The sequence below is a fragment of the Chlorocebus sabaeus genome, chromosome 22 (genome assembly GCF_047675955.1).
Source record: "Chlorocebus sabaeus isolate Y175 chromosome 22, mChlSab1.0.hap1, whole genome shotgun sequence".
Lineage (NCBI taxonomy): Eukaryota > Metazoa > Chordata > Mammalia > Primates > Cercopithecidae > Chlorocebus > Chlorocebus sabaeus.
The window spans coordinates 28,056,993-28,080,401 of record NC_132925.1 but is presented as its reverse complement, the minus strand read 5'-3'; the positions used below and the strand labels follow the sequence as shown (position 1 = coordinate 28,080,401).

At 35.9% G+C, this 23,409-nt stretch overlaps 1 protein-coding gene across 1 annotated transcript in view; it reads left to right on the top strand.

Moving 5' to 3' along the window:
* The window catches only part of IFT57 (intraflagellar transport 57), a 68,013-nt gene that overhangs the window by 8,915 nt on the left and 35,689 nt on the right, over positions 1-23,409 (top strand). The window contains exons 5-6 of the mRNA XM_007985911.3: positions 6,586-6,654; positions 21,895-22,017. Coding sequence (XP_007984102.3) covers positions 6,586-6,654; positions 21,895-22,017 — 192 coding nt within the window. The remainder of the gene's footprint in view (positions 1-6,585; positions 6,655-21,894; positions 22,018-23,409) is intronic.

Below are 23,409 nucleotides of genomic sequence, written 5' to 3'. Positions count from 1 at the left end.
GAAATATATACCACTAGTTATATGAGTAAATACTTTAATAACAACCCTTCATGATGTTAGGTAGACTGTGACTAATAAATAATTTAAAACAGAACAAAAGAATTTGGGATTAATAAATTCTGCTTTATATGCATACCATTCATTTCTAAGGAATTCCTTTATTCGTCTACAATTAGGATGAATAGGATTTTTTTTTTAATGCTTTTAAATAATCAACATTATTTAAGTTGTTTGGGAGAATCTGCGCCTTTTTACATGTTTTACATGCCATCCATAGTGTGCAGCTAAAGATGACAGAGACAAAAGAACTTTTTCTCAAGATAATTCTCAGAACTTGAATTAGACTGACGCTGGTACTTTAGGGAGTATACATGTGATTTCAAGCAGAAATGGTGGGGAAAAAAACAACTTTATAGTATACAGTTGACCCTTGAGCAGTGTGGGGGTTATGGGCATCAGCCCCTACACAGTTGAAAATCCACATATAACTTTGGACTCCCAAAAACTTTACTAATAGCCTACTGTTGACTTGAAGCCTTACCAATAACATAAACAGTTAACACACATTTTGTATATGTATTATATATTGTATTCTTACACTAAAAGTAAGCTAGAGAAAAGAAAATGTTACTAAGTAAGTTATAAGGGAGAGAAAACATATATACTATTAAGTGGAAGTGGATAATCATAAAAGTATCTTCCCTGTCTTCATATTGAGTAGCCTAAAGAAGAAGAGCAAGAGGAAGGGTTGGTCTTGCTGTCTCAAGGGTGGCAGAAATGAAAGAAAATTTGTGCTTAAGTGTACCCATGCAGTTCAAACCCATGTTGTTCAAAGGTCAACTATATTTTGCTGTCATAAATCAATTAAAATTTTTGGGTAATTTTAAAAATCAATAGATAATTAGTTTAACATAAGTAATTGAAATTTGCCATTGAGGTTAGTATAGTATTTAAGTTAGTATATGCTATGGAGGTTTTAATCACTGCAAAATTTTAATAGCAAATGCTGAAAAATAACCATTAAATAGATTAGATGCTATCTGAATAGAATATTATAAAGCCATTTGTATTAGTCCATTTTGTGTTGCTATGAAGGAATACTTGAGACGCTGGGTAAGTTATAAAGAAAAGAAGTTTATTTTGGCTCACAGTTTTGCAGACCATACCAGAAGTGTAGCACCAGCATCTGCTTCTGGTGAGGGCCTCAGGAAGCTTACAACCATGGTAAGACAGAGTGGGAGCAGGCATCTCACATGGCCAGAGAAGGAGCAGAGGAGGGGAGAAGGACCAGAGACAAAGGAGGGGACATATATATCCAAAGTATATCACCATTAAAAATTGTTGGGTGGACATGCTGGCTCATACCTGTAATCCTAGCACTTCGGGAAGCAGTGGGAGGATTGCTTCAGGCCAGGAGTTTGAGACCAACCTGGGCAATGTAGTGAGTCCTCATCTCTACCAAAAAGAAAAAAGAAAAAAATGCTAGGCATGGTGATGCATGCCTGTAGTCCTAACTACTCAGGAGGCTGAGGTGGGAAGATTGCTTGAGCCCAGGAGTTTGAAAGTGCAGTAAGCCATGATCATGCCACTCCACTACAGCCTGAGTGACAGAGCAAGACACTGTCTCTACAAAAAAAAAGTTTACAAAGTTTACGAAGAAAAATACAAAGTTATTGACATGGGAATGTAACTTATACTATATGCTATAAAATTAACTGAGAGGATTCCAAATTTTATGTTATAACATTACGTAAAATATGGTAAAAAAATAAATATATTAGCATTCATTATATATGGGTAGGAGAATTATGAATGACTGTTTTCTATGCTTTGCATTTTTAAGGTTTTAACATGTATTTTTAATAGCAATGTAAATAAACCTTATTTAAACAATATATGTAAAAAAAGATGACTGTTATTTACAGAAGGAAAAAGACCATTGTAAAACTTGTCAATATGAAAGATACTTTTTAATGTGATGAATTTTGAAAGTCAAGACAAAGATATATTCATTCATTCTGCATATACTTATTGAGCACTTGTTATGTAGCAGGCAGTGGGCAAGACCCTGGCTGTGTAGCATGTGCCAAAGCTTTGAAGGCAGGAAGAAGCTTAGCATCATCAAGGAACTAAGAGAAAACTACTATGGCCAGAGTTCCTATGTGAGGGGGTGGGTAGCATAAGATTAACTTGGAAGATAGACCAAGTTCAGATTCTTTTGGGCATGAAAAGTAGTTTAGACTTTATTCTTTGTGTAACAGATCTTTCCATTCAAGCTCAGAAATTAAGTACTCATATATCCCCAGTTGTTCACCTTATTTATTCCCTCATCTTCTTAATAACTATTTAATAGTTATGAATAATTTATGAACAGATACCTGGTTCTAGTACATTAATATTTAACTTCAAAGGCATATAGCTAAAAACTGCTAGTCTGGGGAATAAAGAAAAACCCACTAGTCAGAAGAAAAATATCCGCAAGGGCAGAAACTATGTGTAATTTTTCTTATTGTTGTGTGTCCAGCTTATTGTGCAGGGCCTGGTGCATAGTACATACTCATTAAATATTTGACCATAAAATCAAACTGTCAGCACATCGTTGTGTAACATTTAGAAACTATAGCTCATTTTAAATTGGGAACCCTTTAGAGTTCAAGGCACCATTATTGGGGGTGTGAATTTAGAGAAATATACTGGAAAGCAGCCTCTTCACACATTTCTTCCCAGCCATGAGGTGAAGACCTTCTACTATCATAAGAGCAAACTGAAGGCCTTCCTCAAAGGGGTTGGCCCTGAAGCTCTTCATTCCCTTGCATCATGTCTCTTTAATTTCTTTTCTTCTTTATTGTCATCATATTATTCTAAGGAGCCCTCTGTTACTTCTACTCTTCTCTTTAAGGAGGACTGGGTCACCACCAGGAAGCCTTTTGATGATGGGATATTACATGATTCTGTTGTCTGAGTTTGTGGCGTTGCTCAAGGATGGTAAAGGTTGTCCAGGTGTGGTGGCTCACACCTGTAATTCCAGTACTTTGGGGGGCTGGGGTGGGCAGATCACTTGAGGGTAGGAGTTTGATATTAGCCTGGCTAACATGGCGAAACCCCATCTCTACAAAAATACAAAAATTAGCCAGGCGTGGTGGTGTGTGCCTGTAGTCCCAGCTACTTGGGAGGCTGAGGCAAGAGAATTGCTTGAACCGGGAGTTGGAGGTTGCAGTTAACCAAGATTGCACCACTGTACTCTGGCCTGGGCAACAGAGTAAGACTCTTGTCTCAAAAAAAAAAAAAAAGACTATTTCTCACAGTCAAAGTTCTCCTATAATCATCTAGAAACTAGAAACTTTTAATTTGCCCATATCAAGCTAGGACACGTTAATAATTATTTTTATAAATATGTTGGGGTCAATAACACAAAATATTCCCACCTATTGTACATAATCATATCCATAGTAATTGGCAGTCAGAATTAAGAAGGCATATTAGACTAATAGGAAATTTTTGACTGCCTTCTGACTTACTGAAATTAGAATCCTCATGTATTCTAATAGCTTACAAAACAATTTTCTAAGCCTGTTTACATTTGAATTCCTCTTAAATGCTCTCTTAATAATACTTAGTAACTTAATCCTTTTTCTATAAATTAGTTTGAATTTTTCAGAGGAATAGAACCAATAGGATGTACACACACACACACGTATAGAAAAAGACTAAGGAATTGGCTCACATGGTTATGGAGGCTGAGAAGGCCCCAAGATCCACAGTTATCAAGCTGGAGACCCAGAAGAGCTGATGGTAGTTCCAGTTTGAGTCTGAAGGCCTGAAGACCAGGAGAGCTGAGCTGATAGTTTGTTTCAGTCTGAGTCAGAAGGCAAGAGAAGATTAATGTCTTCAGTGACAATGAGGCAAAGATGATAAATTCTCTTTCTCAGCTTTTTTGTTCTATTCAGCCCTTCAGTGGATTGAATAAAGCCCATGTGCATTGGTGATGACAATCTGCTTTACTCAGTCTACTGATTCAATTATTTATTGCATTCAGAAACACCCTCACAGACACACTCTGAATAATGTTTAACCAACACCAAGGCACCTTGTGGCTCAGTCAAATTGACACATAAAATTAACCATCAAAAGTCGACCCCTTGTCACCTTACCACCCATATACATCTTCTTAAACCATAATCTTCAAATAAAGACCATACATAGCATGGTTATAATTTCATCTAATAGAATGTAACTGCTCTACATACAACAGATATTGCTCTAATTCCTTCTCCAGAAGAGGAGATAAAGTCCATAAGTGATATCTACTCTTCTCCCTGATATCACTTAAATATTACAAAAGTAACAATACTTAAATACTATAATATAAAGTCAGTACATCTATGTTACATGATAAGGGAATAAGAGTAAAGAAAACAAAAACACATACAGATATAGCAACTAGGAAATATTCATGACAATCACAATTCTCATTTCTGTAACATGCTTGTAGTTGTGTTTATAACTACCATTTTTCACTACCTATTCTGTATTCCCCTTGCCTTCAGTAAGCACCTCTGCTGGTTATAGTTCTTTACCTGGTGGGGTGACTCAGATCTTTATTACTGAAGTGTCTGAGCCGTTAAGTAGACCTGCCTGGATTTGGTTGTTGTAGTTTTCTGTTGATTTTTAATCACAGGGCATGATAATACCATGCCTTAAAAGATCTCATGTATTTTAGAATACTCTTCCTTCGATTTTGGAGTAGTCCAGTGTCCTGTTAATAGGATCAGTCATGCCAGCCAATACAGTAATTGCCTTCTTTGCCATGTCGATTCAGAGGTATGAGGAGCCCAAAGTGGCCAGGTGGCAGTCTTAATTTCTGTTCAATCAAATCGTTGTTGTATCTTCTGGTTGAAGAATTCTTCCTTTTGGAACTAAGACCTCTAAGCCAGCAAAGCATAAGATCATGGGAACAGGAAGCAAGAATTTTGCCAGTGGGCTACTAGGGGTAATAGCAAGTGATTCTACTCCATTTCCACCCCTTGATTCCTAGACCTGTAAATCCTGGCTGTGGGAGAAACAGCACCATATATTGGTTGCTGATTCATTCTAGTACCTACTATTAAAGCTTTTTACCTATTAGTGTTCAGTCCAATATAGTTCAACAAGTATCTATTGATTGCCTATGTAAACAGTACTGATCAGGTTATTGTAAAAGCATTATAAACTTGTCTCTTCTCCCATGGGCATTGAGTCATTGACATTTCACTCATTTACTCTGGTTGTTAAGTAGACTCTTATTAGTGCAAACACAGACTAGACTAAGCCATTTGTCAAAAGTGTATACCTCTGCTTCAGTTTTAAGATATAAAGTGATCACTTTTGTCTGCATTTCTGTTCTACTGCCCCACTCTAAAAAAAGTAAACGTCACTGGAGTGTATAGAATCTACATTTATGTTGTTTCTTATTTTACTAAAATGTTTCTGGTTCTCCAAGGTTTAGCATAGTTCTCATACCTTACCTTCGTTGTTCCAACCCCCATAGTTTCTGAGGAGATATGGGATAGAGCCTTAGAATTTGCATTCTAAGGAATACCTAAGTGATGCTGTTACTGCTGCTCTCAGAACCACACTTGGAGAACCAGTATCTTATATATTTATAAATGGTTGAAGATAAGGATTATCTTTGAAATCTACTACAGCTTTGTACAGTTCTACATATGGAAGTGTTCACCAACTGACATTCTCTTTTTTCTTTATAAAATCATGACTTGAGGGCCCAGTTCCATTGTCTTTATTGTGTCCTTGAGGTTGAAATATCCTTGTTAAATTTTTGTTACTTACTATGTCACTTGTCACCACAAAGACATATGAAAAAAAGAGGAGCTCATGTTTTGTCTTACATGCTCATAGAACCTGCTCAGACTCCATATTTACTGCATACTGGGGAGGGAGTTGGTTCTCAAAGGGTCACTTTCTACCCCTGCCCTCTACATCCAGTTGGTCTACAGATTAGGATTAGCTTGGCACCCACCTAAACTATCCTTTGTAATGGATTTAAGTACCATGGACCAACCAGTACTGGTAACCATTATTTTATCAAGCTTGAACATACCAGAGATGAGATGTCAAAAATATGTATCAATGTGATTGGTCGGAGCAAATGAGAATATTCTCTGTCTGTCAACCTCTCATTTTTGTCCATTTCAGTCTTATTGCTCAAAAATATCCATTAACTCCTTCTATTTATATCAAATTTGCCAGCCACTTGGGTTTGTTTCTTGCCCTGTTTTTATATTTATCTGTAGTTCTATAGCAATGGCTCCCTTCCTTTCCCTCCCTCCGTTTTTTGCCTTTCTTTATTGACCGAAAAATGGTGCTATTTAAGTAGTAATACCATCAAAACCTCAAAAAACAGATGAACTGTTAATAATATTGTGCCCTACTTTATGCACACGTTCACTAGGCTTTTAAATACCCTTTCCTACACTAGTCTTTATATCAAGTTTAATATAGCCTAGTATAGCATGTAGGTGAAAACTGGAAATATATTGTTTAATTATAGTTTTTAATAATTTTTTAAAAATTTGTTTATTTTCTAAGGAAGAAGAGACAGATAATGAAGAAAACTTTATTGATCTCAACGTTTTAAAGGCCCAGACATATCACTTGGTAAGTTTCATCAGCTACATGCAGGACCAACAAGCAATCAATGTACATGTTCTGCTGGAAATTTCAATGAGGCCATTGTTTTGTATGCCGTTTGAAAAATAGCTCTCAAAATTGCTTTCCTATATATAAAATGTTGTAATTATAGCAAATATAAAAACCCAGAGGAGTGAGTGAGGCAGCCTCCTGTCTGTATCATGGAAAATTGACACAGTGCTACTCATGCAGACTGAAAATAATTTGCCTGGTGGCATTTTTTATTATGAAAAGACATCAAGTATTCTATTTCAAGTTATTTTCCATTTTAATAGGCCAAGATTTAATGATCTTGATTATAGGAAAATATTTAAATTGTAACTCTTTAAATAAAATGGATTAAGACTGGTAGGTATATGGATAAGTAATCAGACATTGCTTTAAGTCTGTTTTAATTATGAAATAACTCTAGTCTATAAAAGTACATATCCAATGAGATATTCAGATATATATGGTATTTTTACATTCTCCATATATAATATATTAATATATATTATATGTTATAAATAATTTATATATATTCATATGTTATGAATATATTAATAAATTCATAATATATAATATAGAATTATGTAATATATGTTATGTATTATAAATAATATATTAATATATAACATAAATATATAATATATAAATATATGTTAAATATATAAATAATATAATTTATATGTTATAGTATATTTTATTATGTAATGTTATATAATTTATATATTATATAATATGTTATATATTAATCAAGGATATATACCTATTGTACCCTCAAAAAGTACATATGGAAAGTGATACTCTATTAGTCCTTTATTTAATTTTTCTTATCTGAATCCTCAAAACAAGTTTGGATCTAGTTTTGGTTTCATATCATGAAGATTTCCTTGACTACCCCTCCCCAGGGTGAGCTTTGTATTTATCATACTAATGAGGATCAATAATACTAAGGCAGTACTGATACAGTATTGATGCATCAATACTGCCTTAGTATTATTGATCCTCATTGATGCCTTAGTATTATTAATCCTCATTAGTTATTATTAATGATGCATATATGTGTGTGTGTTTTCTGCCCAACTTGAGATGTAATGTAACATTGTGGTCAACTTGCCTGAGTGTGTGACTTAACTCTAATAGTTACTAGGATTTCAGACTTGGGCAAGTTTCCAAACTTCTTGTGCCTCATCTTCTTAAACTGTAAATGAGATAAAAATATTACCTTTACCTTTGTCGTAGGTTTCTGAAAATTAAAAGAGTTACTACATGTAAAACACTGTAATAATATCTGTCACATAGAAAGTACTCAGTACTGGCAAAAACCAAAACCACATCTTTCCTCCATATTTCCCCTTCTGAAATCTGATTTGTAAGCTCCTTGATAACATAGATAGCTATCCTTTTTAATATTCCCCATAGTGTAACACAGAAGGTAGTGAATAAAGACCTCTTAAATGAAGGTATTTTTTATTGATCAATTGAAAATTATATCAGAATAATATGTTAAAATTTAAATCTAAACTCCAGTGATATCAATACCTTACATTTGCAGATCGTTTTGTAGTTTTCAAATACTTTAAAACACATTTCTTTACTGACCTTGTAAAGTATTTGGGTGGATGTTATCTCCATTTTACAAATATAAACACTGAAATTTATAACCTTGGGACAGTTTAATCTTTTAAGAAGCTAATAAATCACAGTACCTGATTTTAAACTGCTTCTCCAAACTCCAAGTCTATTGCTTTTTCCGCTTAACCTCATAACAAGAGTTGAGCAAGGTGTAGATATGTTATGATTCTTGCCTTTAGCAAGTTGTAATTGGTAATGTTGGTGTTTACCTAATGTATGTGTTGAAGATGATGATGACAAAGTGCTTGTCGAGTGTGAGAAGAAAAAAGTAGAGATGCACACAGTTATTCTTGGAAAGAAACTGTTGTTTGTGTTATTCATTCTTATATTGATGGTGTAAACAGAGAACTGTGAAGGCCACCTGGGATTCCTTCTGGACAAAGTAGTTTGAGTACTGAGAAGGAGCAAAGTAATTTAATGTGCTTCTTCCACTACACCATTTCCTTATCGGTCCTGATTTCAATTTTTCATCTCAAACTACATGAGGAAGGGTTTTTCCAAATGGTGTTTTTGTGGATTATCTAAGTATTAGATTCTTTGGGCAAAAATTATATAACATAAATCCTTTAGACCTAAGACTATGTGTAGTGATATTTCCACAAGAGGAAGAAGCGTGAACGCCAGGTGTTTGTGGATGGTCAACCATGGAGTACTAATGAGGCAGAAAACCCTTTCATATTTTAGAAAACCTGGCAAGCTCATGATATTGCCCACTAAAGCCATCTGCCTGAGACAGCTGTGTCTGACTACAGCTTATGATGGTTCGGGCTGCTCTTTCCCCAAGACAAAATTGCTATATAGGTTAGTATCATAGATTTAAGATTTTATGTCTCATGCAGCAGGTGGACTCACAATGCAGAGGAAATATTATTTTAGGAAAGTTGAGCATGATGAATTCTTCACTGGAACAAAAACGATACATACTGTCAAGGAAAGTGACTTTCTAAATGTATATGTGACTGTGCAAGCCCAGCCGTGTGTGGATTGCAGCATTTCCTCGCTGTCTATAGTTTTAAGACAATAAGATGCTTCTTCAATCATTCTCTATCCTCTCACCTACCCTACTTTATTTTTCCTCACAGACCCTGGTATTGCATTACATTTATTAATTACTGATTTATTTTTTCTGTCGCAACCACTAGAATGCAAACTCCTCTAGAGCAGGAGCTTTTTCACTGCTTTTTTCACCTGTGCCTTGTGTGTAGAAGTTGCTCAATAATCAATAATACTGTAGGAATACATGCCTGAATGTGTGCTATTTTTGCATTTATCGTTTTATAGGCAATTTTCATAAAGACCTTATTGACAATAATTATATCCTCTTCTGTGTACCATGTGGGATAATGCAGGGAGAAATCTACCTATATTCTTTTCTTTCATTAAATAAAGTGAAATCTAGACACTGAAAAGCATGCTCTTTAAGTATCATGATCATTCTAAGAGTTGGACCTACACAAGCATATTCCTGAGATTTGCAGTAAAATGAAGTGAGAATGCAAATGAAAAAGACATGTCATAAGCAGGTTGTGTTCTCTGGATGCAAACACAGACAGTTTGGAGTGCAAGATGTTTATTAGAAATAGACACATGTGAAAGGAGGGGAGAGGAAAGTAGGATTGGGCAGAGGGAGAAGTCATGCTGCCATACAGGCCTGACAAAGATTGGCCAACCTGGTAGAGCCAAGTGTTGCCTGCTTAGCTCACCTGCTGAAGGTCAGTTGCCCTGGGAAGGGCATACTCCCAGGTGAAATGGCTCTCTGCAGGAGCTGACAGCAGGAGGCTGTCTGCTAACCACATTCTCTGAAGCTCAGCAGCAAGATCTTCCTTGAAAGAGGTCCTGGTGACCCATCTTCCTAACTACCACAGCATAGTTGAAGCCTGTAACTGCTAACTTGAAGAATTTGTAAAGAGATACCATCTGCCCATTGACTAAACTTTAAACATCTGCCTAAGTCGATCATGACACAGCAGTAGTTTCATGAACACTGAAAAAGATATGTTCCTCCTACTGATGATGAATGCTTATAACAATGACATTGGTTTGTTTTGGAAGCAGTTGCTTTTGAGAACATTTATTTAAGGTTTAAAAAATACATTTAAAGTCATTCTGTGTGATTTTCCTTTCTAATTCCCTTACCCCAATTATGATTTTGCCGACAACTGTAATTAGTGAGGCATTGCTTCATCTTCCACAATTTCATTTGTAATTTAATTACTTGAATTTTGAGATAACTTTTCTTAGAAGGAAAGCATTACGAACGGATATTAGGCTTCAAGGCTAGTCCACAGAATTCCATGTTCTTTATGTCCCTCTGATTCCTGAGTGTTCTTGAAATCTGAAATTTAGCCAAAGTTACCCTAAGAGTGGCCATGAGAAAGGACACTGGTGCTGAATTAAAGTTCTGACAGTTGGACTGGGCCTGTGATGTTTAGGAGTATAGTAGACTATTCAGAGCTGTAGGGAGTGGGAGCAGGAAAGGAAGACTCTAGTGATGAGGTGGTACCAAGGTGTGCTAGTCATTTCCATTTCTAATTTTCATATGTCAATTGGGCACTGCTTGCGTGTTCACAGTGGCTATGCTGTAATTTTGAGTAGTCTTTGTATCTCCATTCACCCTTGTGAAACTCCACAGAATCATGGCAACAGACTTCTGGCAGCATCATGCAGATGTGTCATTCTCCTCCCCCAGTGAAAAAAAGAGGAGAGGGAGCCACGCACTCTCTATTTTTAAATGCCCATCACCTCATTTCAAAACATTTTTTTAAACATGCCATAGATACTATTCTTTCTTGAGATCCTAAATTTGAGGTTTTGGAAACCAAATCCTGAGTTACACAGTGTAAAACCAAGTATCTCAAAAGGTTTAAACACAATTGGTTTTTAATTACTTAGCAAGAAATTCATGATACCAAGTAAGAATGAGAGACTTTTTAGCTTGAAATGCAAAAGGTGAAAGGAAGTAAAAATATGAGCTTAGAGTAAAAATGTCATTTCAGGTTTAGAGTGTCATCTAGGCAAAACTGCAGTATTGTAATCAAAGAGAGGAAGAAGATGGATCTTTTTTGGTTAATATCTTAAATACTTTAATTTTTTAAGTTTTACATATGTTTTATGTTTTTATTTTAGACAAAATATCCTTACTAAGTAATCTAGGAGAAAAAACTGTTCTATGTACAGCTTGCCCTATCAGTTGCCATTAATTTTTGATTCCTGCTTAAGGAGAATGTTTTTTCTTCTGCTTTCCTAAACAGTTGAGTGTTAGTAGACCTCCTATCTGTGTTATGAGAGAAGTCTGTGGTTGGTATTTCACAGGAGAAATTAAAATGCCACATGTTTCAGTGTGATGGGACACATTATGACTGAGTAAATGCTTTTATTTCTCTGGTAACTAACCCTTACCACCCCCATCAGTTTTACATCTGGAGGTGAATAGGAAATGTGGACTAGAGAAAAAGTTCTGCTTCTCACTGCTCAGTGGAGGCTCAAATGGCAGCTCCTGCTGGGTGTAAAAGACACCCAGTTCGAATTTTGCTTGATCTACAGTGTAGCTTTTCCACCCACTTTTGAAGTAAGAGAGATCCTTATTTTCTTCTTGCTTTCATTGTAGGCCTAGAAAAAGTAGGAAGCAAGGACTTTTCAAGGTCCCTTCCAGATCTGAGTCCATACCTTCAAGGTAGATTCTATGGCAGAAATAGCAGCCTTAGATGAATTCCTTACTGTGTGTCACTTGCCACATGACCATAGCAAGTTAACTAACTACTGTGACTCTGCTTTCTTATCTGGCAATGGGACGCAAATAATTCTAACCAGTCTTGTTTTGAGATTATTAAAACCTAATCTGTGGGCAGTACCTGACATTGTGCGGGCATAGAGTATGCGCTTCATGCATTTCTTATTTTTTATAATTTTTTACCTTTCCTAGAAACTGGAATTAGTTCTCAACATTCTTATGTGCCATAGAAGACTAGAAAAAGCCCCAATCCCTCAATACAAATGAGCCCCTAGATTACCATGAGTATTTTTGAGTAAGATACTTACATAGGATATAAGTTATCAAGAAGCTTGCATTTCTATGTAAATTGGGAAGCCCTGGTGATGCCATGGCTTTATTTTCATAATCTGTCACATGGATTATTATTGAAGGCCCACTAGACTAAATTTGCTGTCACACAAGATCTCTCCTACAGAAATGACTCAGGGAGATCTGATGAAAAGTAATAAAATAATGATTTTTAAAGATATTATTTGAGAGCTGTCATTCTATAAATAGGTAGGTTATAGTTCCTTCCATCAACACTAGTAGCAGATATTTATTATATAATTCAATATATTAAATGGGTACCAGACTGTATACGTTTTTTTCAGTCTTCTACAAGTTTGTATTTTTTAAACCCACCCATCTCTCAAATCCTGATCGCCACTTACCACTCACCCCTGGCAATGTTAGTGCTTTGAATATATGTCTGATTCATCTTTACCCAGGCTATCTATGTAGTCATTAAGACCCGTGGATGCTGCCTTTGAAACATTTCCTATATCCATCCCTTCAGCTGTCTTGCAAGGCCATGTTCTTTTCATTGCCTGTCTGGACTATATAACAGTAATGCTCTAAATAGTCTTTGGTCTTCCTCTTTCAATCCCACCCCCACCCTTTGTCAAAATATTTTTCACCCTGCTTCTCTGTCTGACTTACTGAAACATGACTATTACAGGTCATTTTGAATTCAATAACGTTTGATGGCTTTCATTGCTTACAGGTCCATTTATATAGAGTATAGAGGAATAAAATTTTGATCTGACTTTCAAGGCCCTTAGCAATTTGATTGTTGTCTACACAGCTAACCTCATTTTCTTCTACAAACCCTTTATTCCGGTTAAATGGGTGCCCTCATAGGCTTTCAAATACCTTGTGAGCATATCTGCTCCCATCCAATGCTTCTGTTTCCTATTATCTCTTTTCTAAAATACCTTCCCACTGTCTCTCTACCTGACTCAAATGTTCAAGGTTCAGCTCAAATGCTATCTCTTCTATCTCCTCAGTGACACTTCCCTTATCACTTTGCCCCATTTAGTCCCATAGCCAACCCCAAAATCTACAAAAACCCATACATCTTTATAAAACATAGCTAACATGTTTTATTCGTGAGGATTGTTGTTGTAGTCACTATTCCTGGACTATAGCAGTATGTGGAACATAGTGGGCACTAAATAAATAGTTGTTGGATCAGTATTAATAAATACAGTAATTGTACCTTGCCTATAACTTCTTGGCTTCTTTTCTGGCTGGAGGACAAAATTCATATTCCTTACCCTAGATTTCAAGGTCTTTCACAATGTACTTAATTCTTTTTTCCTCTCCAGTATTCACTTTTTTTTTTTTTTTTTTTTTTTTTTTTTTTTGAGACGGAGTCTCGCTCTGTCCCCCCAGGCTGGAGTACAGTGGCGCGATCTCGGCTCACTGCCAGCTCCGCCTCCTGGTTTCATGCCATTCTCCTGCCTCAGCCTCCCGAGTAGCTGGGACTTACAGGCACCCGTCACCACGCCCAGCTAATTTTTTGTATTTTTTTAGTAGAGACGGGGTTTCACCATGTTAGCCAGGATAGTCTCGATCTCCTGACCTTGTGATCCGCCCACCTCGGTCTCCCAAAGTGCTGGGATTACAGGCATGAGCCACCGCACCCAGCCAGTATTCACCTTTTTAAGCCCCTAGACTCTTTTCTCATTTTGATCTTCACAAGTTATATTCATTCCTATTTCAGTTTTTTGGCTTATGCCGTTTTCCTCACTGAAAACACTTGGCTTGTCTCTTTTCTGCTTGTCTATATCCCATACATTCTTGCAAGGCTAAACTTAAAACTCACTATTGCATTAAAACATACTTGTCTTTCTCATTCAGACTCCTATAGCATACCACCTGTACCAGCTGGTTTTTGGAAGTTAATCAGATTTTATTTTTACCTGCTTATTGAAAAAACTTTATTCTTTTTTAAAGTAAAATATATTCCTTGTGTTTTCTAAAAAATGAAAGAACAAAAGAGTGTAAAGAAAAATGTGAAAAGTTTCCCAAATCTCAGCATCCAGATAGAAACATTGTACCCTTTTATTCGTAATTAGCCCAAAGTTGTGTAAGATGAGAACATTTGGAAGTGGTATCTGAATGAAGGGTATATGGAAATTTTTTGTGTAATATTGACGCAATTTTTTATAAGTCTGAAAATATACACAGAATTTAACAAAGTAGTATAGAATCTATAAAATAATACAAATATGTGGTCATGTTAGTGTATGAAGCAATGCAAATCAGTGAGGAAAACTGAACTATTCAATTAAATGGTGAAGAGATAATAGGCTAATCCATTTATAGAAAAAGCTGGATTCCTCCCTCATACATTACACCCAAATTAACTCCACACGGATCACAATAACAAATAATAAGGCACAAAAATAAAACAAAAACATGAGGCCAAGTGCAGTGACTCATGCCTCTAGTCCCAGCACTTTGAGGGCCATGGTAGGTGGATCACTTGAGGCCAGAATTTCAAGACTACCTTGGCCAACATGGTGAAACCCCATCTCTACTAAAAATACAAAAATCAGCCTAGCATGGTGGTGCATTCCTGTAGTCCTAGCTACTTGGGAGGTTGAGGCAGGAGAATCACTTAAACCCTGGAGGCAGAGGCTGCAGTGAGCCGAGATCATGCCACTGCACTCCAACCTGGGTGACAGAGCGAGATCCTGTCTCAACAAAACAAAACAAAACACACACACTCACACACCAAACATGAGGAGTGACAAGTGTTACAGTTTGAAGTAGGCATAATTAAGCATGACAAGAAAATCAAAAACATAAAATACAAATCTGAATATATAAAAATTAAAACTTTATATTACGGGAAAGCAGAGTGGGGAACACCATAAAGTTAAAATACAAGTGACAAACTGGAGAAAAATGATTATAGCCTAGGTGACAAAGGGTTGATAGACATATGGTAAAGTGTTTTAGAGCTTGTGCTCTAGAGTAACGCTGCCTGACCTACCAATCACTGAATGTGACATTGAAAAAGTCACCTACCTATTCTGTGCCTCAGTTTCCTCACTTTAAAAGATGGTAATAAGACTCCGTTTTTCATGGTGTTATTGTTGGGCATTTAACCCATATGTAAAAGTATCTAATACCATGTTTGACATGTAATAATAATGATAATAACTGCTAAAATATACCAGGGGTTAATATGTATTATACACTGTGCAAGCCTTTTAAATACATTGTCTCATTTAATGCTCACAGCACCCTTTCCAATGAGGAAGGTGCTGTTATTCTCATTTTACAGATGGGTACTCTGAGATTTAGAGAGGTCACGTAACTTGACCAACAGCTAGTAAGTCATGGAGGTGGGATTTGAGCAGATGTGATTCCAAACCCATCCCTCTTAACATTTACACCATGCTGTTGTGACTCTTAAGACAACTTAGTTCCCTTTTCCTTGAGTCTTAGGAGTATTTAATCTTGAGAGTTAATTTGACTTTTAACACCCTCTCAGTAGGTATATGATTTGAGTTCTTCAAATGAATCTGGACACTAGTATATCCATGAGGTTGCCATCTCATGTTTATTTTTACAGAACATAGCCTTTCTTTGATGCTTGACCAGAGAATTACTGGAACAGGATTCTGCGTAGGCTTTTAACACTGTATGTTTGATTCTTGAACTGACTTCCATGGTGTGCCCCGCTGTTTGAGCCCAAGGTTACTTTATGGGATAGTGTAGACTGTTATTTTCAATTCTTCCTTTGGCAGTCAGGATCAGTTCCCATCTCATCAGTTTCTCCTTTTACCTAGAACCAATTATTACTCCCATTAACTGGCCTCAGGCTCTTCCTAGTAGTCTGCAAATTTTGCAGGCAGCAATTAAATCCTTTTAGCTTTCCACACCAAGCACAGTGCCTGAATTCTTACCTTGAATGTTGTAGGAGTTTAACAAATGGATTATTAGTTTAATTAATTAATTATAAATGAGACTTCTAGATAACTTGTGCCTTATGAGCTTCTAATTGTTTCTTCTGCAGCAGTAACTGGAAAATGAAACTTCCCAAAAGCAATGCTTTATCCTAGTTATCCTAGAGAGGGACTTTGTCATGATGATGTAAAATTTTGATTAAAAGAAACAGCAGTTTATTTCTCTTTTTCAGGTAACCCACATAAAGTACCATTTGTTAAATGGAAAAACAATTGGGAAGAAAAGTTTTCTCAAAGTATTATAACCAAGGCACAGTATAGTTTTAAAATGATTTATACTTTATATATAGGGCTTGCTCAGTTAATGTATCCAGTTATTAGGCATTAAGAAATGTTGAGTGAGGAATGAGGTTATGAAATAGATATGCAAACATGGATGTAGAAAGAAACTGTATAGTTTGAATAAGTTAATGCTGCTCCACCAAATCTAATGTTCTCTTTTTGCCCTTTATTCATTTAGTAACTGGGCCATTTCCCCTTATATATTAATTATGGCCTACGAGTGAGTGAAAATTTTTGAGCTCCTACGTTAAATCATTTCAGGACATTGGGAGTGGGAGTTAGCAAATTGTTGCTTAAGGGAACCAAATAATAAGCTAGTAAGGGTAAATGCAACTTACTAAAGGGTCCAACGTAAAAACAAATAGCTTATGCACTGGCATGCCTTAATGCAGCGTTTGATCTTTATGTACCCTACTGCCTCAGATTCTAGGTCTAGTTCAAACGGCCACTGCAGACCCATCTGCCTTTATGAAAAATGCCCTTCCTTCAGTAAAACATGTTGAGTATGTTATTCACAACTTGAATAATCCCGCATCCAGGCCTGAAGAAAGTGGGAGTATGGATGGGTGTGACCCCTTGTCTTGTTTGGTGATTCTGAACTTCAATCTTGTAAGGAAAGAAAGAGGGGGTAGAGATGAGGGTTGGAAATGAGGGTGGAAATGAGGGTTGGAGAGCCCTGGCTTTGGGATTTAATCAACAGCATCTAGCTTCAGTTCACCCCAGTGGTACTCCATAAATCAAACTTATTTTTATTTATTTTTTAATTTTTTTATCTTTAGTTATTATGAATACATAGTGCGTATTTATGAGTTGTATGTGATATTTTGATACAAGGCATACAATACGTAATGATCAGGTCAGGGTAGTTGGGATATCAATCACCTCAAGCATTTATCATTTCTTTGTGTTAAGAACATTCCCATTCCACATTTTTAGGTATTTTGAAATATATAATACATTATCGTTAATTATAGTTGCCCTATTGTGCTACCAAACACTAGGTCTTATTTTTTCTATATAACTAATGCAGTTTTAAATAACTATATTTTCATATCCACTAACCATTCCCTTTTTATCCCTCCTCCCTGCTACCATTCTCAATCTCTGGTAACCATCATTCAACTCTCTACCTCCATGAAATCTACTTTTTTTTTTAGCTCCCACATATGAGTGAGAACATGTGATATTTGTCTTACTGTTCCTGGCATATTTCATTTAACATAATGACCTCCAATTCCATCCATGTTGCTACAAATGACAGGATTTCATTCTTTTTATGGCTAAATAATATCCCATTGTGTATATATACCATATTTTCTTTATCCATTCATCCCTTGATCAACACTTAGGTTGATTCCCTATCTCGGGTATTGTGCATAGTGCTGCAGTAAACATGGGAATGCAGATTTCTCTTCAACATACTGATTTCCTTTCTTTTGGGTATATGCTCCACAGCAGCATTGCTAGATTATATGATAGATTTTTAGATTTTTGAGGAACCTCCAAAGTGTTCTCCATAGTGGCTATATTAATTTACTTTCCCACCAACAGTATACAAGTGTTCTCCTTTCTCCATATCTTTGCCAGCATTTGTTATTGCCTGTCTTTTTGATAAAAACCATTTTAATGAGGTAAGATGGTGTCTTGTGGTTTTGGTTCTCATTTCTCTGGTGATTAGTAATGATTAGTGATCATTTTTTCATATAATTGTTGGCCGTTTGTATGACTTGTTTTGAGAAATGTCTCTTTTGATCTTTTGCCTATTTTTTAATTAGATCATTTGGGTTTTTTTCCTACTGAGTTGTTTGAGCTCCTTATATATTCTGATTGTTAATCCCCTTTCAGATGGGTAGTTTGGAAATATTTTCTCCCATTCTTTGTGTTGTCTCTTCATTATGTTGATGGCATCCTTTTCTGTGCAGAAGCTTTTTAGCTTGACATGATCCCATTTGTCTATTTTTGCTTTGTTTACCTGTACTTTTGAGGTCTTACTTAAGAAATCTTTGCCTAGACCAATGTTCTGGAGCATTTCCCCAGTGTTTTCTTTTAGTAGTTTTATAGTTTCATGTCATAGATTTAAGTGTTTAATCCATATTGATTTGATTTTTGTGTATAGCAAGAGATAGGCATCTAGTTTCATTCTTCTACATATGAATATCCAGTTTTTCCAGTACCATGTATTGAAGAGACTGTCCTTTCCACAATGTATACTCTTGGTGTTTTTATCAGAAATGAGTTGGCTGTAAATGCATGGATTTAAATCTGGATTCTCTGTTCTTTTCCATTGGTCTTTGTGTCTGTTTTTATGCCAGAACCATGCTGTTTTAGTTATGGTAGCTTTGTAGTATAATTTGAAGTCAGGTAATGCAATGATTCCAGCTTTGTTCTTTTTGCTCAGGATTACTTTGACTATTCTGGGTCTTTTGTAGTTCCTTATAAATTTTAGAATTTTTTTTTTTTATTTCTGTGAAGAATGTCATTAGTATTTTTACAGGGATTGCATCTGTAGATTGCTTTGGGTAGTATGGACAGTTTAATAATATTTATTTTTCCAGTCCATGAACTTGGAATATCTTTCCCTTTTCTGTGTCCTCTTCAATTCTTTCATCAGTGTTTTCGTAGTTTCATTCTAAAGATTTTTTCACTCCTTTGATTAAGTTTATTCCTAGGTATTTTATTTTAGCTGTTGTGAATGGGATTACTTTCTTGGTTTCTACTTCAAATTGTTTACTGTTGGCATGTAGAAATGATACCAATTTTTATATATTGATTTTGTTCCCTGTAATGTTACTGAATTTATCATTTGATGCAGTATCTACATTCTATTAAGAATCACTCAAAACTGCTGCTGAGAGGGCATGCTGTCTTGTTGCAGCCTGATTTTGCAGGGTTGGGATGTGGGGGCCCATAACCTTGGCAGGAGTAAGCCTGTGTGTATACCCACACACATGCCCTGAGGTCAGGGCTCATATACCACTAGCAAGGCATATGTCCTCCCTACCCCAGCCCCCATTAGTTTATCCTGTGTGGTATATAAAATGAGAAATTGGGTCTCGTGGAGTCTAAGACAGGTACTCAGATGTGCCAGTGAATGTGCATATGCCTAGTTCTTCCAAACATATGCATCTTATTGATGCCAGTGTGAATTTACATGGCAGAGAACCTTCCCTATTGCTTTAGGTTTTGACACAGAGACCCATTATCTCTTTTCCTGCCGTCATACACAGTCTCATGTAACTTCACACGTATCTACTTTGTGAATGAAGCACCTCTTTCCCCAGCTATGATACTCTTGTGCTACCCTAGATCCAATTTATATAGAAGTATACAGCATTAAGTACTCTAAATAATACAATGTTTCCATATTTAGATATTTGAAGTAGAATCTTGAGCTTTTTTTTTTTTCACATTTTACTTAATGTTTTGGTTTTTTATACTTCTGGTTTTCTAAATGGAATACATTCAGACCACGTATTATAAAGTGTAAAAACGTGTATTAGTTATCCATTCTCAAATGGTGAAGTTAAAAATATATAGTCCCTTGAATCTGAACAAAAAGCAGTATAGGCTTTAAGGCTCTGAGTCTAAACAGGACTTGCTGTTATGAGCTAGGAGGTAGGAGAGGCTTTCTTATGTTAGCACTGTTCCAGAGTCTTAGTTGGGAGTGAGTTCAAAGCCTTTAAAGACCTCAGGCTCCCACAGAAATACAAACCCTAATGAAAGATTAATCTTCTGGTTAGTGTTACATCTGATTGGAAAGACTAATCCAATGAGCTTTCATTTAAGAAATGTGATTTTAGTGACATAAATATATATTGAGAATGTAATTCCATCATGAGGTTGTTCACCTAGTTTTTATTTTTAAATTTTGTATTATGGAATGTTTCAAATGTATACAAAATTAGAATAAGATAATGAACATGCCACATTATCCAGTTTCAACAGTTGTTAACATTTTGTCAATCATGTTTTATTTAAAGCTGCCTCCCTTTTTTTCTTTGCCTCATAGTATTTAAAAGTAAAATTCAGACATCTTGTCAATTCATCAGTAAATATTTTAGCATTTATTTCTAACTTATAAGGCCTTTTTAAACAAAACCATGTCATGTCATACCTATAAAATTAGTAATTTCTTAACATCATCCAGTATTCTCCCATATTAAAACTTCACTGATTGTCTCAAAAATAACTTTTTATAGATTATTAAAATTAGAATTCATATAAAATTCATACATTTTATGTCTGTTTATATCTCTTTAGTCTCTTTTTCTCTATATAAACATTGATATTTTAATTTTTTCTTTAGATTTACTTATAATTTATTAAGAGAGTTAAAGGGAAGAATTGGTACTAAAATTACTGCCTTAGATTTTATCTTTAAATCATTAATCTACATTATTTATATTTTCAGATCCATACATAATGCTGAAATGTGAAGGGGTGGGAAAAAAGAAAAGAGTGGGCCTTTTGTTGTTGTAATTCAAAAACAATTATGATGGATTTTTGTTATTCCAATGCAGAAACCAAATGCAGAAATTTGGCCCCCTCCCTATTTGAGTTCCAGTATGTCTATATTAAATTACACTTTAAGCTATATTATAATTTGACCTAATAAATTATCACTTCAATTATGAATACAAATTTTGTAAATAGCAATTCTTTCCTTCTGGAATTTTTTTATATTTTGTCTTTCAGATTTGGGGTTTGTATTTCAGTATAATAAATTTAAGTGTTTCTTCCTTTCTTTTTTTTTTCTTTTCCGAGACAGAGTCTTGCTCTGTCACCCAGGTTGGAGTAGTGCAGTGGCATAATTTTGGCTCACTGCAAGCTCCGCCTCCCGGGTTTATGCCATTCTCCTGCCTCAGCCTCCCAAGTAGCTGGGACTACAGGCACCCACCACCATGCCTGATTTAAGTGTTTTCTTACCAAACATGAGTGAGTTTTCTTACCAAACATCTTTTCTACTGTTACCAATTAACATACCTAAATGGCTTGTTGGTCCATTTGATGGTATCCCTGTTGAGTTCAATCTGATGTCTCAGAAACATTTTTCCTTGTAAAAATAGTTGAATCATATATTTGCTTCTTTTTTAATATGTATTTTGCTATTCTACCAGGTTGGTGCATTATTTTCTTTCAACATTGTAGGAAGACAGAAAAGAATTTCTTCTTCCACTATAATTTTAACACTACCAATTCTTGATTTAAATTGTGCAGTACTGCTAAAATGCCTCAAATTTTTACCATTTCTTTTTATAAACTCTCAATCTTGTGATATCTTTCCTTTCTTAGGATATGAACGAGACTGCCAAACAAGAAGATATTTTGGAATCCACAACAGATGCTGCGGAATGGAGCCTAGAAGTGGAACGTGTACTACCGCAACTGAAAGTCACGATTAGGACTGACAATAAGGTATCAAAGAGGGAACACATTATCTTAAAAAAAAAAGTTATAAGGAAACTTCAGGGTTAGGGGTACTCCCAATTATAAAAATTATTAAAGAAGGGCAGTAGGATTCAGTTTTCAGCATTTTTGTCTTAATAAGGATTTAACAAATTGTTGTTGAATAACTGAATAATGTAATCTGGTCCAAAAAGCGAAGCAAAGATCTTTAAAAGAGTGATTTGGAAGACATCATATTTGCCTGGTGTTGAGGGGTATTTTCTCAGAAGATTTTCTGGGAAATCATATTATGTTTAGATGAATAGGAATTCCATGACCATACCAACGGATTAGAGTTATAAGATAGGTCAGAGCTCTGCTGCATGGCAAAATAGAAAGCAACCTGGAAGTGCTCTTAGATAATCTATTCAATACACGTGATTAAAAGTAAAATGCTGGCCAGGTGCCATGGTTCACGCTTGTAATACCAACACTTTGGGAGGCTGAGGTGGGCAAATCATGAGGTCAGGAGTTCAAGACCAGCCTGGCCAACACAGTGAAACCCCGTCTCTACTAAAAGTTCAAAAATTAGCTGGGCATGGTAGCACACGCTTGTAATCCCAGCTACTCAGGAGGCTGAGGCAGGAGAATCGCTTGAACCTGGGAGGCAGAGGTTGCAGTGAGCCAAGATTGCACCACTGTACTCCAGCCTGGATGACACAGCGAAACTCCATCTCTAAATAAATAAATAAAATGTTAAAATAATCAAGGAGTCATATTTAATAAGATTTAGGGATTAGACCAGATTAATTCACCCATTGTATCAAGTTTCTACTTCCTTTCTAGTTACAATTTGATAAATACTGTTGTATTAGTTCGTTTTCATACTGCTATAAAGAACTGCCCAAGACTGGGTAATTTATAAAGGAGAGGTATAACTGACTCATAGTTCAGCATGGCTGTGGAGGCCTTAGGAAACTTACAATCATGGCAGACGGCCAAGGGGAAGCAAGGCATCTTCTTTACAAGGCCGTAGGAAGGAGAAGAAGTGAGCAGGGGAAATGCCAGACAGTTATAAAACCATCAGATCTCGTGATAACTCACTCACTTTCACAAGAACCCCGTGGGGAAACCATACCCATAATCCAATCACTTCCCACCAGGTTCCTCCCTTAACACTTGGGGATTATAATTCAAGATGAGATTTGGGTGGGGACACAAAGCTAAACCATATAATTCTGCCCCTGGCCTCTCCCAAATCTCATGTCCTTAACATTTGAAAACATAATCATGCCTTCCCGACAGTCCCCCAAAGTCTTAACTCATTCCAGCATTAACCCCAAAAGTCCAAGTCCAAAGACAAGGTTAATCTGAGACAAGGCAAGTCCCTTCTCCCTAGTAGCCTGTAAAATCAGGGTTTGA